General features: G+C 38.9%; 1 protein-coding gene across 6 annotated transcripts in view; it reads right to left on the bottom strand.

Moving 5' to 3' along the window:
• Positions 1-18,539, bottom strand: part of LOC123036218 (activating transcription factor 7 interacting protein) — a 97,679-nt gene that overhangs the window by 49,045 nt on the left and 30,095 nt on the right. For 5 of the 6 annotated variants that reach the window (XM_044455287.1, XM_044455289.1, XM_044455288.1 and 2 more), the window contains exon 2: positions 10,972-12,050. In XM_044455287.1, the coding sequence (XP_044311222.1) occupies positions 10,972-12,043 (1,072 nt within the window). In that variant the 5' untranslated portion in view covers positions 12,044-12,050. Of the gene's footprint in view, positions 1-10,971; positions 12,051-17,524; positions 18,511-18,539 lie in introns of those variants that run through there. The other variant, XM_044455290.1, reaches the window with a different exon arrangement.

An 18,539-nucleotide genomic window follows, 5' to 3' on the forward strand; every position in this document is an offset into this window, starting at 1 on the left:
TAGTAGCGTAGATATGATGAAACATTATGTCAATCTTTCTGCCTTCCTTATCTGCCAGAGTGGAGTGCTCTTTATTCTGTCAACCCTGGGAGGACTCTATGACAATTGAGTTTGGCTTGGGATGTTTAAGAAGGAACCCTGTTCCCAAACCTTGTACATCAACTCAAGTTGTCTGGACGTTGGGTGAGGCTGATTGGGGAGCTCCCATATATCCATTATCGCTTGCCTCAGAGTTGTAATGAAGGGCAGAGTGATGGAGGATGAGTCCTCTTTTCTGACAATGTCATAGATATTATCTTGAATTGGATGGATTTGATGTTGAACATCAACCTCCGATGACTTCATCATCCAAGAGAGCAGCTCCACGAAGCTGCCCTGAGTGTCCCCTGGGGAGCCGGGACCCTGGGCTGAGATCACGGCATCTGTCAACTTCTATGCCTGTTGAGAATTGTCTGAATCAGAATCCAAGTGGTATGGAGGACTCAACAAGTGAAGGCAGAGGCTGAGAGAGGGCAGCTACAGTGTGTCCCTTGACACTGAAAGAGGGGTGGAATGAGGAGGATGGATTGGAGGCCTTGGGTAATAACCGTAGGATCATAGCCCCATGAATAGGACCAAGACGGATCAAACTCCCTGTATGGTAAAGGGACCCAGTATTTGGAAGGCTGAACTGGGATTTGTTGCTGTGGGAGGGAGGTTGGGCTTTGAGGAGCCCTTGGAGATCCCTCTGGAGATTTTGGCATCAGTGTCGGGGAACGGACAGGTGGCAGGTCGGTGCACGACCAAGGTGAAGATTCTCAAATTTTGCCATCCAACATCGATCCTCTAGCCACAAGGTCAGAATGATCAGGACTAGATGGAGCTGAAATGACAATCCAAGGTGGAGAACCTGGTGGGGTCACTTATATGACCGACTGAATGGTGTGTTCAATTGGAGCCAGGATCGAGACAGCAATCACGACCAAAGGTGGAGTGGACACCAATTCCAAGTGAGGCACCTTGGGATGCTTTTTGTGCCTGCACTCTGCCTTGTCGGGCTTGTCCTTCTTGGGTCTTTTGGACGCAGAGGACAAGTCAGACCCAACATGCTTCCTCTTCTCCTTCTGCTTGTAGTGAGGAGAGTAAGAGGAGTGCTTTCCCTCCTTAGATGTCTCATCTCCAGCAGACGGACAAGGAAGAGTGGCCTTAGATGGACCTGTTGCGCTGGTCTCCACCGAGACCTTTTTCATGGCGACCAAAGTCTGGTCCCAGATAATATTCCACAAATGCTTTTCCCGGTTCTTGCAGTAAAAGACTGGCAATGGCCGCACTGATCAGTTCTGTGACCTTCTCCCAAGCATAGATGGCACAAATCGTGTGGGTCAGTGGGGGACATTTTAGCCCCACACTGCAAACACTTGTGGAAAGCCGCCCACTGTGCCATCGAAGAAAGAGAGAGGAAAACAGCGAACGACAGAAGAATTAACGAGGAGGAGGAGGATAGGAGTTTTTAAATATATTGGGGGGGGAGGGGAAAGGGGTAAGGGAGGAAAAACAATGTAAACAAGGGGGGATTGGATGGGTCATAACTTGGATCAGGGAATACAAAAAAAGAAGGCTGTAGAGTCAGAATGTAACAGTAAAACTTTCTAGAATATAGCTACAAGAGTCAAGTTGAAAGGCTCAAGGCAAAGTGAACGGCTGTTGCAAGAAGACTGAGGAAATGGCAGGCACTCCGCCCATTTATACTAAGGGGGAAGGGTGAGGATTTCCTGCCAAAACTGTTAAAGCTGTTTAATCTTCCCGGCACTTGGCACTGCGCAGGCGCAGCACCCATAATGTGTGATGCACAGAGATCATGATGAAGAACTGGGGGAAAGGGCCAGAACTCCTTCCTATTATAATGGGCAAAACATCCTTAGCTACTAAATCTCACTAGCATGCAGGCATGGAGTCATGTGTATGGTGCACATAAACCACAAAGAACAATAGTAGTTTTGGCCTAGTAATTTTATTTTAAATAGCAGTTTGCTCTCATTTGCATTTTTATTCTGTTTGCTGGAGGTTTAAGTCAGCAATCTTACCTTTAAAATGAGAACAAGATGAACTGCATTGAACCATGTTCTGAGCCTTTTTGAGGAGCCTATTGTTTAGGATATAAAAGCACATCACACAGTGAATTCTATGGATATTCTGGGGTAGTTTAATGCCCCAGGCATGTTTGTTAAAAAAAAATAAAGTCTAGGAAGCTAATGTTAGTTTTGGGGCAGACATTTGTTTGGAACAATATCCAATGTGTAACTTTCCCATGGTGTCCTTCTGGACAGGTTGGCAGGGGTTGGAGTTGGAGGCACTGCTTTGCAGTGGTTTGCTCCTACCTGGCTGGCCAAGTCCAGAAGGCAGTTCTGGGGGACTGTTGCTCTGTGTCATGGCGGTTGCGTCATGGGGTCCCACAGGGCTCAGTGCTATCCCCCATGCTTTTTAACATCCATATGAAGCTACTAGGAGAGGTCATCTGGAGGTTTGGGCTGAAGACTCAGCAATATGCTGATGATACTCAGATCTATTACTCTTTTACATCTCACCCAGGTGAGGCTGTTGCTGTCTTGAACTGGGGCCTGAGCTTGATAATGGACTGGATGAGGGTCAATAAACTGAGGCTCAATCCTGACAAGACTGAAGTGCTGCTAGTGGGGGGCGGGATCTGACAGGTTGGAGGGGCACTGCCCTGTCCTTGATGTGGCCGCACTCCACCTAAGGGACAGGATCTGTAGTCTGGGGGTGCTCCTGGATCCGAGTTTGTCCCTGGAATATCAAGTGAGCTAGGTGTCCAGGCGTGCTTTCCTACAGTTACGGAGGATATACCAGCTTCCTCTCTACCTGGACAGAGAGAGTCTAAAAACAGTCACCCAAAATTGATTACTGCAGTGCACTCTATGTGGGGCTGCCCTTGAAGATGGTCTGGGAATTACAACTGGTACAGAATGGGGCTGCATGCTTGGTGATGGGAGCCCCTAGAGAGGCCCACATAAAACCTATACTGAAAGAACTCCATATACAGATTTTTATGGGACCTCAATGTTTACATCAGTCCAGCTGAAATGTTTACTATTTATTCTTAGTCTTTGCTTTCTGTTCTTTAACTGATCCATAAGACGACCTCTTTCCTGTTGCATGACTACCAAGTTGGCTTGAGTCTTTCATAAGGTACCCTGTCAAATGCTTTTTGGAAGTCCAAGTGAATGATGACTACTAGATCATCCTCATCTATATGCATAATGACATTCTCAAATAACTAAAAGAGTGAGACAGAATTAAGCTTTTTAGAAATTATGTTGATTCTTTTTTAGCAGTACTGGCCTTTCTATATGCTTACAAAATTATATTTTAAAATACTTTCAACCAATTTACCTGGTAAAAATATCAAGCTACTTGGCTTATAATTAATTGATATCTCTTGGATCCAACTTTAAAAATTGGCACTACATTGGTCATTCTTCAATCCTGAAGCTGATTATAAGTTGCTTGTGTAAGAACAGTAGCAATTTCAAAATTGAGTCCTTTAAGAGCTTGAAGGTGAATAATAACTGGGTTCAGAGATTTATTAAGCTTTCACTTGTCAACGAAGTCAAGAACATCATCTGTCACTTTGATTTGCATTAGCTCCTCAGACCCTATCTGTCTTTTCCCTTTCAGCAACTTCATAATCTCCCTATTTTCCTTTAGACATGTTGCCAACAGCTAATAATCAATTGCCTCTTAAGATGGTTGCTTGCTTCGGTAATGTTTAAAGAATTTTTTTAAAGCGGGGGGGGGCATCACTTAATTTTTGCTTGCATTTTTCTGCAAATGTCTGCTCCCTTTTGTTTTCCTTATCTAAGCAAGACTTCCATTTTCTTATGGAAGTTTTCTTTTTCTAATAGCTTCCTTGATATCACTCTTCCAACCATGCTGGTGACCTCTTGGTCTTCGTGTTACCATTCCTAACTTGTAGTATACTGTCTAAATAAGCTTCTATTGTTGTTTTGAGTAATCTTCTAGAATTTTCAAAAGATGTAATCATCCTGACATCCCTTTCATCTTTTCATCTTAAACCAGACTTGTTTTAGGGGGGGAAAAACCTCTTTTGAGTACTGTGTTGGCCTTCTTTGCAATTTTCAACTTGTTAAATCTGATAGCATTGTGGTCACTTTTTCCAATTAGTTTGACAACACTTACATCTCATACTAGGGTCCTGGTGTCACCACTTATGATTAAATTCAGTGTTGTCTCCACTCAGTTCAGTTTTAAGACCAACTATTCTAGGTCATAGCAATCTAAGGCATTGTGACATTTAAACTCAGTTGTGAGCGCAGCCTGTATTTATCCAGTCAATCTGGGGGACTGAAGTCATCCATTATTGCATCACTTTATCTGGATGCCTACCAGATTTGTTTTCCATCTTAATGTCAACCTAAGTTTTCTGCCCTGGAGGACAACAGCACATCTTTAGCACTAAATTAGCAGTGTCATGCCATGGACTTACATAGCGTGGTCTGCCCCTTTTAGGTTCCCTTGTCTGGTCAGCACCATGCCCCCTTTCATGTACAGAGGAACACCTCCACTACACTCTGCCATGTTCTCCCCAAAGAAGATATGGCAAAGTGATGACCATTTTCTCCATTCTACCAGAAATGTATTGTGCTACCTTTAACTAAGTCCTCCTTTAAAATCATTCATTCTTGCCAGATATTTGTCAGTACCTGTTAGCTTTTGTATAGGGTACAGCTGAAAAACTGTTGTCACCATTTTTATGTTAAACATCAACAGTCTGGTTCTATTCTGGTTAAATGCAGCTTGTCACTCTTGTACAGGATGACTTGTTGCAAAATTTTCCAAGTGCCCAACAAATTTGAGCTCTTCCTCCTCCCTACATCAGCATTTAATCGGTGCACTGGAGCTCTCCAGCTTCGCCTGTCCAGCTGGCCCCACACATGGATTAAGTAGAATTCCAAAATTCTCCTTGAATTTCAACTTCCTATCAAGCAACCTAAATTGGATTTCTAGGACCTCACAACTACATTTCCGCGCATCAATAGTTCCAACACAGACTATCTACAAAGCTATCTAAACTGTGTGATCTTGGCCAGGTCGACTCAAATTGTATTGTTTTTATATTGTATTTATTTATTATTGTGAGCTGCCCCAAGGCTTTGGCAAATGGGGCGGCATAGAAGCCTCCTAAATAATAAATAAATAAATAAATAAATAAATAAATAAATAAATAAATGATACTCACAATCTTTGCACTAGGGAGTTAATTTAACACCTGGTCTACAGACCCATCGTAAGTCAGCTGTCTGTCTAATGATCAAATCTATTACTACTTCAAGACCCTGTCCTGAAAGCACATCCTCGGCATAAAGGATATTTGTTTATCTTCTGAAGAATGGGCCTTTAACAGATCTTTTACCTCTTCTGAAGAATGTTCTCTCTCTTCCCAGAAACCTCCAGTCTTCATGACAGAGGAGGCACTGTTATCAAAGGGCTGGGACAGCACTATTAGATCCCTGGAAGTCTTGTCACCCAAGATTGTTGCTCTAACTCAGCAATCTTGGCTTCAAGGGAACAAGTTTGTTCCCAGAGGGCCAGAAGCTCATTCCTGGCAGCTAACAGTCATACATGTGGTGCTTCCCTAATTAAACTCTAGTACCTTGCTGGCTTTCTACCTCCATAAATGGTATACCTAAGTTATTTTTTAGGAGGATATGAATTAGAGTCAACTGCCCTAGCCTCCATGTCCAATTGGTAAAGTACTATGGATGCTTAACTTGATTACGTGGTAATGTTTTGTGAGCCACCCCGAGGCCTCGGCGAATGGGGCGGCATAGAAATTTTCTAAATAAATAAATAAATAAATAAATAAATAAATAAATAAATAAATAAATAAAAATACTTTTTACCATAATGTTTTGTCAACAAGGCATTAATACTTCATCACTTGGGTGGCTTATACTTGGTAAGTTGACACATCTGGGGAAAGAGATATTACTTGAGCCAGACACTGGCAACAGGAAAGACACCAAAGGGAGTATACTACTCCCTTCAAGTGGCCCATCAGCAGCATGCAAATACTGACCATCAGCTGGTTTGTAGTTTTTGAAAACTCTACAACTATAACCTAATAGAGGAAGGTCAGAAATTGACGGTAGTTACATATTGCTGCTTGGTACCTCCTACATAATATGTTTAACTGCTGATAAATTATATTGCTACCCAACTTATTTTATCAGACTGTCTTAGTATCTGTGTCCAGGGTTTTGTTTCACACTGTTGTATTGATCATATTTTGGTTATTATGAGCTGCCTGAGAACATTTCTATTGATAGGCAAGACAGAAATTAACCATAATAAAAAGAGGGACTAAACTTGAAAGACGTGCTCTGGTAGCAAATACTACCATCTTTCACCATTCTGCAAACTAGTCAATCAATAGCTATAGCTCCTGTCTCATGAAGTTCTGTGAACCAATTAGATTGGTTTGCTGTCAGAAACTGACCTAGTGATGCAGATTTTTAAAATACTGAGGCGGTATGTGCCCTGTTCAGTGACTGCCATCAAATATTTGATTCATCTCTGGTGCAAAAGGACAGCCACAGAAATTGAAATAGTGACCTCTTGAAGTGCTCATCCTGCTGTTTCCTGACAGTTCCATGCAGTTTGCAAACTATGACCAACTGTGACCTATGAACTGTGATCAGTATTAGTGGCCTCCCTAACCGTCACTTAGTGAGTTGACTCCAGCAACAGCCTAATTAAAAGGATTAGAGTATTGCTGCCATCTAGGGGAAGGTAATCTAGAAATCCAAGTAACTGTCCTGGGCATCACCACAAAAAGGCCACAATGAGAGGTGTGGTAAAGACAAATAATCTAATAGGGATGGCCCAACTCCAGGGGAAAGTGACCATGTAATACTTGAATTCTCAATTATAAAGGAGACAAAGGGTAATTGGAACCAAACATGCATCCTGAACTTCAAAAAAGCCAACTTTAACAAACTCAGAAAAAATTATAAGTGAAGTGCCATGACAAAACACTATTAAGGGAAAATGAGTCCAGGAGGAATGAGAAATCTTGAAAAATAAGTTTCCTGAAGCACAGCTATAAACAATTCCATCAGGGAAAAAGTGTAGAAGACAGCAGAGGAAGCTCATGTGGTGCCACAAAAAGCGAAAACCTGGAAGAAAAAACATGTACGGGAAGTGGAAGCAAGGCCAGGCCACGAAGGAAGAATATAAACACATAGCAAGGAATTGCAGGGACAGCATCAGGAAAGCTAAAGCAGGAAATAAATTGAGAATAGCAAGGGATGCGAAGAACAACAAGAAAGCCTTCTTCAGATACATCCAGAACAAAAGACATGAGAAAGAGAAGGGTGTCCAGCTACAGATGATAGCTACATATAACAGGCGACAAAGAAAAGGCAGAGACTCAATTCCTACTTCGCCTCAGTCTTCTCCCACAAGAAAATCTACAACCAAGACGAAGTACAAACTGAAAGTGAGAGATGGCAGCCCAAGATGAACAGACAAATGGTCAAGGAATACCTAGATGGAATTAACGTGTTCAAATCTCCAGGGCCCAAAGCACTCCATCCCAGAGTCATAAAAGAGCTAGCTGAGGAACTCTCAGAACCACTGGCTATTATCTTCAATAAATCTTGGAAAACAGAAGTGCCAAATGACTAGAGAAGGGCTAATGTCCCTATCTTCAAAAAGGAGAAAAAGATGAACCTGGGAGCTATAGACTAGTTAGTCAGACAACAATCCCCAAAAATATTCTGGAGCAAATTATTTAAGATTTAAGAAAGATGCAGGAAAATTAGAAAGGGTCCAGAGAAGGGCAACAGAAATGATCCATGGTTTGGAAACACTGTCCTATGAGGAGAGACTGAGAAAACTGGGAGAAATGATCCATGGTTTGGAAACAATGTCCTATGAGGAGAGACTGAGAAAACTGGGTATGTTCAGCATTGACGAGAGAAGACTGAGGGGGAACATGGGCTCTATATGTACCTCAAAGACTGTTACAAAGAAGGAAGGTCAAGATCTCTTCTTCCTGATACCAGAGTTTAGGACACAGAAAAAACCAATTCAAGCTGTGACAAACCAGATTCAGGCTAGATATCAGGAAAAGCTTCCTCACTGTCAGGGCAATACAACAGAGGAAACAGCTGCTTAGAGAAGTGGTGGGCTCTCCCACACTAGAGACATTCAAAAAGAAACTGGACAGCCATCTGAGTGAGATGGTGTAAACTGGTGTCTTGCAACAGTGGGGGGGGGGGCAATGACCTTCATAGACCCTTCCAACACTACTATTCTATAATTCTATGATCTACCCAAGGACTGAGTAAAAGGGAGAGATGGGGTCTCAGCCCTAACATACTAAAAACTCCTTTTCACAGCAACCCCAGGTGCCAGTAAGAAAACTTGTTTTTCTATTAAAGTGGGAGAAGTAGGGCACCTTGGTAAGCATCAAGAACGGTGGCTAGGGGTCCAGTGCCCAGATTGCCTACCCCTGTTCTAGTCTATAGGGATTCATGCTTTTAGGTATCACTTATGAAGCACAATCATGACTGCATGTATGTGGCACTGGATATAAGGAGCACATAATGCCTAACCAGTTCTACAAATTTAACAGATGTGCTTTCAAACTTGACTGGGGGGGGGGGGGGCTTACCCAGACTAGCAATCCCAGGAGATTTCAACATCTATATGCAGTACTTTGAAGTGTATCTCAGTATTTCTTAGTTGCTATGGCAACCATGAAATGTTCCCAGTGTACTAGTGACAACAAGGTTGAAAAAGCATGTTCTAGGTTAATTGTTCTGCACCCTGGGCTAATATATGATCTGTTGCTGGGTTTATGGGAATAACACATGTGCTACTGACAGTTTATCTGGGACAAGTTTAGGTCTTAGTAATACTTGACAGATGCTCCACTTTTGAAATGTTCTAGGTGAACTGTCCATAGAAATTCATGGATCCAGCTGTGTACAGAACTTTGGTGGATTTTTCACAAATGTTTACTAATATGACTGCTCATAGGTCACTTCTCCCTAATTAGAGTCAGCTAGTGCAATAGTTATGCTAAATCCAGTTGAAGACCATGGAGTACATTTGGCTTAAGATGTAGTGATGGAAGCTCAGGTATTCTTTTCTGTCCTCACTGTGTTCGCAATGTCATTAAATTGATCTCTTCCAGATTAGATAGGCTGTGTAAGTCATTTATACAGAAAGTATAATGACATCTTCTTCAGGCCCTTTTCTCTTTCAGAGGACAGGAAGATAGGAAACCAAGATTGAGCCTGAACTGAAAAATATTATTGGACTCCGCTTTTAGAATCTGGCTGTTTTAGTTTATATATCTTTCATGCCTTATCACAGATTTCTTTTTCTTTGCTGCTCTATTAATCTCACCTGTTATTTTACTGTAATTTGAAACATTACACAGAACATCATTAGGTGTTCTGAGAGTCTTCCTACAGAAAAAGAGGTCAGGAGTAGCTCGATCAAATAAGCAACCAACTTAATGGATCAACTTATTGGTGTGCATCTAAGTTAAATGCTGTTATTGGATCATAATTTTAACTGATATCCAGGGCATCTGTCTATCAGAGATGCTTGGATCAAATTCCATTTTTACTCCTTGACACCAAGGAAAACTTCTTGGAGGGATGCAGCTAATGATCACCCCACTAGCTCTTGCCCTTCTTGGTTGAGTACATCTAGAAAGAAAACTCCGTTGGAAGTATGATTATCAGCACTATTCCTTGGGAGAGCCATGTGCCAAACTTAAAAGAAGCAGTGATCATGACTACTGAAGAAGTAACTTAAGATCAGAAAGATTGACATGATTTGCAGTCAATCTCTAACTTTTGGCACAGTGATATTTTAATCTTTTATTGTTTTAAATGTTTTAATGTTTATTTCCTGGTTCTTTTTTGTTGTGAATTAAATTTATATTGTCCAAGGCCTGAAAACTAAGTAGGATGAAGGATGGTAAATAAACATCTCAAACAGAGGAAATAGTAAGCAGAATTTCAGCATGTCTAACTATGTTATACACTGTCCCTGAAGTACTTCCCAAACATTCAATCAAATCCCACTTTGACAATTTTTAAAATTAGACATAGTTCATAGATTGCCTATTAGTTTAGAGTTATAAAAGGAAAAAACATTGCTGAGATGTGGTCTTTCTCAAACATTACAGTTCAAAGAAGTGTATATAGCAAGTGCAGCAGGGAAGAAGCAAAACTGTGACTAGTCTAATATTGTCACCTGACTGCATGCAAGCATTCCACCAATTGTCAGCAACATCATTAATCTTTTTCACAGGGTATAGCTACAGAGATCTCTAAATAGGGCACAGAAGTCAAGGAGCCCAGGTAGTTACCATAGTTTAAGTCACATAGTCGCACAAGTTTAACACAGATGCCAGGCCTGCTGTGCTTGCTGAAGGTAAACCTTCTTCCATGTAATTTGGAGATTTGCTCTGTAAAACTCCTGAAAGAAGGCTTTAGTCTTGAGGAACTGATCAGCGGTGTTCAAAATGAACAATTTTGTGTTCGTTACATTACATTTATTTTTAAAATGTTTAGACCTTCTTGACATTACAGCATTAAAGCACTGAATACAATAAACATTTATTCTAAATTTGTTAAGTTTACATAATTATTTAACTACTTTTGCATAATTAGCACCTATTTCATAATAACCTATTATTCCAGTAAGTGCATGACCAGTATTTTCCTGAAGACTACATTCTATATAAAATGGCAACATCCCTATCTGTACAAATGCATATAATATATTATAGCTCTAATTATTGTTAATTATTACATAACAAAAATTACTTTATGTATTTTTTGATAATTATAATTATCTAAGAATAATAAAAAAAAACTATCCAATTGTGAAGAATTACTTCTTTAAAAGAAAAAGATCACTAACCTGAAGGGCTTGCATGGTTTGGAATTACCAGTTCAGCTTCTTTGTCACAACAGAGTTCTTCTTCATCAGAAAGCACCAAGAATGCTTCTTTTGGCAAATTTTCACTGCTTTCATGTTTCAATGGAGAATTTACTGAGTTTTCAACTTTATCTTCTGAATCTAAGTTGGAATTTTCCACTGGAACCAAGATGGATTTGGAAAAACAGTTTAATTCATCTGCTGGGGCCAGCTTTTCTAAAATTGGAATAATTTCATCTGTTTCCATGGTCCCTGCATTTCCCAAGATGCTTTCAGCTGGTTCACCTTCAATAGCCTTTTGAACACTGGTATCTACAAGGTCTGTAGACTGGACATCTTCATCCTTTGGACAATTATCTCTATCCAAACTGCTAGATATTGTTTCCTCGCCAATCATCTCCTTTACCACAGCTTCCTCAGTATTCTTTTCTTCTTCTACAGCCAGATCAGAAGAAAGAGCTAACTCTTTTGTTTCTACTGGTTCTACTATGCAGTTATTAATGTTACTGGTTATTTGACTCTCCTCTTCAGGCTCCTTTAGTGTAGCTTTCTGATCCAAATCATCTTTGATGATTTTATGATCCAAATTATCTTTTACATTGACCTCATCCTGGATGTCATTGTCTTTATTACAGTTAAGCACCTGACTTTCAGAGACAGGGCCTGAAGTGCAGTGAGCATCCTCATTTTTCTGTTCAGAAACAATGTTCTCAGGAGGAGTTTCAAGTTTGGAATTCAGGTCACCACCCTGGTTCTCTATATCTGGGCTTTTGACTTCAGTGATTTCCTCAGAGTCCATTTTTCCTTCTTCAGAGTCTAGGCATAAATCTTCTATGCCATTCACCTCTTTGTCCTCAGTGCAGTCAGAATTGAGTAAAGAGGAACTGAGATCTGAATCACCATTTTCATGTTTTCCATTTAACAGCTTGACATCAGTTGTCTTCAAAAGCTCCTCTTTCACCTTATACACACTCTCAAGCTGTTGTCGGTCACTGGCTCTCATGGTTTTCCGGGCCTTAAACACCTTTTTTTGAGGTTCTTCATTGCTTTCCATCTTGAACCTGTAAAAAGCCGTATTTTAAAATGGAATACAACCACACACACAATACTTTACTGCAGACAGTGTACAGACCATGTAGCCATTTTTTTCCAAAGTAGCCCCAGCATTTAAAAACAAAACAAAACAGAACAGAGCAACCTAAAAATGATTGTAAGCTGTCCTGAGATGTCATACGTAAAGGACGGCATAGAAAAGTTTTAAATAAATAAATAAATGGACAAATGAATGCAATATTTGTGGACGCTTTTAATTCAGTTTTCTTAGCTATTATCCCCATATACTTTGGCCTCTGAAGCACGAGTTATTCTACAGTTAATTTATGCTTAAATATGTACTCTCAAAAGTGTGAAGGTTTACATTCTAATGTTAATACAAAAACATAGTTATGAAGACTAAAAACACCCTATAAAGAAATGTAGTCTACTGTGAAAGAAAAACTTGTATGAATTACTACAATATAATTAAACTTAAAAACTGCTTAATTTGAATAGTATTATAGGCATTCCTTATGTTTTGAAAAGGTTTTAGAAATGTAACATTTTCCTCTGAAACAATATAGCAGCAGCATATTTTCTGCCTTGTATCACTGTCAGAGAAATGTATTACCATTTGATAGTCCATCTGTCAATGAAGGAATTTGTTCCATCAATTCCTGGTGAGGCTCTAACTTTAAAGATTAAGTTTACAGATTTGAGGAGCTGTTACATTCTTGCTTTAGATATTCAGATGGTAACTGTGGCACCTTTAACACCCCCCACCCATTTGATGTACCACCTGGGACTTCCCTCACCAAAAAATTGCCAGGCCAGTAAATACTGGCAAAATCCAGAACAGACTATTAGAATGCATTGCAGATAACATAATGAATTCCACACACCATGGACTTGCACTTCCAACCAGTATGCAATGGTGTAAACAAACAAAATTTGTGTACATCTAATGTTTGCCTGAAACACAGTACCTCCAAATAACCAAGATTCAGCTGAAAAGTTTGTAACCATTAGCATACTAATGATCAATGCACAAAAGTATGCATTTTAATATATAAAATCTGCAAACTCTTACAGTAGATAAAAGCCATGTAAAGTATTTTAAAATGTACTTTCATTATGTGTTCCTTTAAAATAGCCTTGATTAAATGTTACTAGAATTTAATTTTTAGCATTTTAACCATCTACACTCCTGGTTTCTTAAAACCAAATATATGACCCTCCAAAATAAATTGACAATTCAAGCTGGCTTTACAATTTAAATGGTGAGTAGCTGTGGGATGAGGGAGATAATTTTTATCCCTTCTGTGAACAACATTCTAAAGTTTGTCCAGCAAATGAATATTAAAACTATAATACATTCCCTAACCCTAGATATTATACCCTGCATTCCAATATGAGCTAATGGTTTTTATAATAAATACATAAACTTTTAAACTGAATTCAGGATAAACTACCAGGCAGCAATCTTAGAATCTAGCAAAGTATCTATGAGAGCTAGTATGGTGTAGTAGTTGAGAGCACTGGACTGGGACTCAGGGGAAATGGATTTTAGGCCCCACTCAGCCATGAAACCCATTTGGTGACTTTGGGCCAGGTCACTACCTTTCAGCCTACCCGACCTCATAGGTCTGTTGTGCGGATAAAATGGAGAGGAGGAAAGCCATAGATGACTCTTTCTTGTAAGATGAAGAGAGGTAGGATATAAATGAAATGCCATTGTCATCAACATCATCCTGTGAGGCTACCTAACTGCCTCAGCCCTATTTAAATTTATATTTATCATTAAGCAGATGTTTTCAATAAGATGCAAACATTTAATGATAGTCATACTATAAAGTATGTTATTAAAAAGTTAAACATCTAACAAAATGTTACATTGACTTTTGTTTTATGAGCTACTCACCATATCCTAGATCTTTCTATCAAATCCAAGGATAGGCAATTGAGTGCATCTTCCAGGTAATTTAACCTAAAACTTTAATAAGCCTCAGCTGGCAAGCCAACAGTGGTCAGAATTTATGCAAATTGTCTAAAACGTATCTTGCTAAGAATCCAAAACTCAGCTGAATGCATGTTCAGCATATCCACCAATGAAAGATTTGTGTAATTAGACTTCATAAATGAAAGCCATTTTGCAAAACTACTTAAATATTCCATATGCAGTAAAGACCAACTTCATAGTACAATTTCTATCCATTTCCACAAGGGTGCACACTGTAGCCACTTAACAGATCTCTGTTGGCAATGAAAGGAATATCATTACACACAAAGGCGTAGGAAACAGATCACAAAATTAGATCACCCATTAGGTAATTTGTCATAATTGTGAAAGCCAATCAGAGGTCCTCTTTTGTAAGTTTTCCATTTCTTGAAGAAGCAAATGGTTGTATATTTATTTTCTTGGTTCTGGGAGCCCACACTTATGTTATTCAGCAGTGAACAGCCATATTTAATTCTATTCAAAATGAAGTTTGAATATTTTGTAATTATTAAATTCACATGACTAAGTATATAATATAGCTGAGGACATTTCAAACAAATATAGGCAGCTGAATCTGAAAAGGCTACTTGCATTATAGAGTATGAATTTTTTCCAAGGTGAACTATGACAGTTCAATTCACAATGCTCCACAAAGACAGCTGTATTCAGGTGATCCCTAACTTCATCCTATGCATCCAAACACACTCATTCACACCTCATAGATAAGCTGAACTAAGAAACAATACTTGTTAGATTTAAAAATTCTTTTAAAGGAAGGTGTATTGTACAAGTGCAAATGATTGTTGAGAAAAGGGAAATACACATACCTACTACCAAAATGATGTCTCCTTAAATATAATTGTTTCTTTCCATATTAAAATAGTACATATTTTATCATATCACCACATAAGATAGGGTCACCACCACCAGTGCTTATTTTATTTCTTCCTAATTAATCAATAAATAATACCGTAACCCTTCATTCCTATTTGATAAAGTATGTGCACAAGTGGATTTTAAAGGGATCTTTAACAGGATCCTGGGCTCCCAATTAGATAGTTTTCCTTTCCCTCTCCTCCCCCTTGTTTTTCCCTCCCCCCCTTTCCCTCTCCTCCCCCTAAAGAGAGAGCACTACTCCGTGGCAACAAAGGACAGTATTAGCATAGCTGCTATGGATTAGCCTATAATCATAAACTCATGTGAGCAGCTCTTGAGTTGCTGAAATGTTAGCCAATCAGCTGGCAGTTCTTTGAGTTTTGCCTGGCAACAGGGAGAGGAAAAGAGAGAATGAGCTAAGGTTGCTGGAACACAGCAATATGCGAATCTAAAATGACTGTGCAGTGGTTCTTTCTAAGTATCCTAGAACAGTATTTCTATTAGTTAAAAATACAAATAGCATTTGCCCAACACACAAATCCGAAAAACAAGAAAATTATGTAACAATAAAATGTTCATTGTAAACTTGCTAACAGATACAACTTGCATGAAGTGTTCTCTGCAAAGTAATTAGCAACAGTCTTTGGCCATGGATTCTTGATCTAGATGAAAGGGCCTCAGATTCCAGTCTTGCAACATAATAAAGAACTCTACTCTTTTCTAGAATCTAGCTGGAACATTTCCAAGTACCTATTAAAATTCAATTGCAGGAGCAAACAATGAACATTACTTATTTTTATTGTCAAGTGCCACATGGAGGAACATATATGATGACCTTGTGTACCATACTAGTATTTTATTTCATCACATTTTTCATTAACTGGTTTTACTTCAAAAATAAAACTTATTTAAGCATTGTTTACTGGATGTTTTAAAATTATGTTAAGCATTAGTTCATCATCTATAAATTAACTTATGTACTACATGTAAGTTCCTACTGCAACCTAACAAAAATGCAGACTGTATCTTTAACACAGAAAAACATGCACGTTGCTCACAAAAGATGAATTAAATCTGTATTGCAAAAATTTCATGTGTATTGCTTACTTTATCTCTTCAAAAAAGAAAAAGAAAAACTGGACTAGTCTACATAGAACACTGTTTTGCTCCTTTGCACAATGTTCAATGTTTAGAAATAGCATGAATGAGGAATAATATTAATAAAATAGCATGCCTCCTCCCCCTAATTTCTTGAGATCTTGTAATTTCTGAAACATACCCAAGAGGGAGCCAGCTGTAACCACAATCTTACTTTGTGTGATCTTCACACAGGAAAAATAAATCGGCAGCTTTGCTTCACTTTGTGCAAGTCCCTTCCCAGTACAATTTTACCTTATCTGATTGGCTTGAGGAAGGTGATACTCAACTACCAATCAGAAGTATGTACTCTTAGTTCTGCCCAGCAACAAGATATAAATCACTAGTAAAGAAATTAAAATGCTGAATATTTAGAAAACTTTAAAAGCACAATTCTTCATTTTGTTTAATTTATTAAATTTAACCTTAAAGCATCAGTTGTTGTTTAAAAACACTTAGGTGTTAAGCTGGACAAGGAGGCATGGAAGTGGAGGTTTAAACAGTAGCAGGCTCAGAGCTGTGTAACAAGTAGACTATCCCGAATTTATTTTTCGATATTTCCAAGATCAGTACAATGTGCAAATCTCTCCCACCCTCCCCTCCCCCACCGTATGGGGTCCATGCCAGTATGCATGTGTCTGCCCACATCCTTCAACTCTACTCTGACCATAGGCCCTGGCCTGTGGTGATAATACTGCCCCAAGGACAGGAAACAAATACTATCTTGTCCTGATGGTTAACTGACCTTGAAGTTGTCACTCAAGTCCTCCCCTCACTGTCCACAGGTCTCAGGTGAACAAGGCAGGGAATGAGGGCTGAGACAAATTTCATGCTCATGAAAGAAAAATGTTTAATTACAGTGTACTAAGAATGAGATCATGCCAAAACAGCAATGTGATACCATTCTATTTCGAGTTAAAATTATGAAGCACAGCACAAAACAGCATGTGCAACACTTTTCACAGACACATGCATGAGGTCATCAACTTCTAGAACAGAGAGAGCACCGAAAACTGTGGCTATTATAAATATATATAAAAAACTGTTTAGATTTTCAGCACCTAATGAAGACATCCATTTCGAAGCAGCTAATTCATATTGATTTGATTCTGAAGCCCACACAATATTTCACAATACCAAGAATGGCAGGGTGTCAAAAGGAGAGGAAACCTACCGGTCGACATACTTAAGCTTGTAACAGTTTTCTTTTGTACAAGTATATGAACTTGTATAAGATGAGATAATGCAAGTGTGACCTTTCTAACTATATTTAATACTTCATCTCACGATAGTCTGATGTCATCAAGAGTAGTCCTCTGAGATCACTAATAAAATTTGATAAAACGCACAACCATAAAGAACTCTAAAATATGGAGATTCAGCATTAAAAACTAGCATGTATAAAGTACTACACAGCACTATTGATTTAAATATTCTATTACAAAGACTTTAATGTTCATCATCAAAAAGGCCAATTTGAAAACCTACCTAAGCTGTCTCCAACTGAATTCTCAGACATAACATACTGTTTGCCTAATTCTTCTTTTCTCTTAGGAGAATTTCTTTCTTCGGGGAATTGAAATGCATCTGCTTGCACATGCACAGCCACAGAAGAGGTCACTACCACCTCATATCAAAGTCATAAATGTGGATCAAGTAGGCAACACTTCAAGATTGGGAGAAATAAGAAATTAAAGCCTGAATACAGTACTAAATTAGCTTTTCTTCATGGTATGCTACTGGTTTACCTTTACATTAAAATGACATTATCTTTTGCATGTGTAGAAAAGATACCTAACAAGGAATCCTCTGAAGCCATGTTGCCACCTTATCAGCAAGCCGGAGCAACAGAAAGTATACTTCCCTAATCTGATGTCAGACAACTGGCTGAAGATTTGCATAGTCACACTGGTTGGCTGCTGAAGATCGGTTGTATAAGCCCATCAATACCAGAGGCTGAGAATCAGCAGGAAGCACTGAAAGATCTGCCTGGCAACAAAGCTAAAAATAGAATCAGACTAAGCACTGGAACGGGTGTGAACACAAGAACAGAGTATGAATCAAGTCTTCCTGACTCTATATGCAAAGTTATACAAATAAAGGAGCATGTTTCTCTCCAAAGATTAACTACATGATGCTTTTTGAGTAGGAGAGTCAGATCAGCAAATATCCTACATTGATGAAATTCTTTGTATACCATCTTCAAATAATGAACTCAACACAAATGTTAAAAGATGTTTTTCTAATGTTATTTCTTTGCTAACAGGTTTAACATAGGAGATACAGCTCAATCCTAGTTATTGAGTAAAATGTTTCTATAATTTTAGAAAGTTATGACAATTTCTTATGTTTTCATTTATCATGAACCAGTATCAGAAGGGTAATTATATGAATTGAGATAAAAGTTAACAATGACTGTGAAGCTTCATGTCTATATCATGCTGTTTCTTCAAGGAATTCAGAGTAGCTGATAAAAGGCCTGATCCAGTCTATTCCAGGTGTG

This window comes from Varanus komodoensis, unplaced genomic scaffold, assembly GCF_004798865.1.
Source record: "Varanus komodoensis strain SLA01 unplaced genomic scaffold, ASM479886v1 scaffold8, whole genome shotgun sequence".
Classification (NCBI taxonomy): Eukaryota; Metazoa; Chordata; class Lepidosauria; order Squamata; family Varanidae; genus Varanus; species Varanus komodoensis.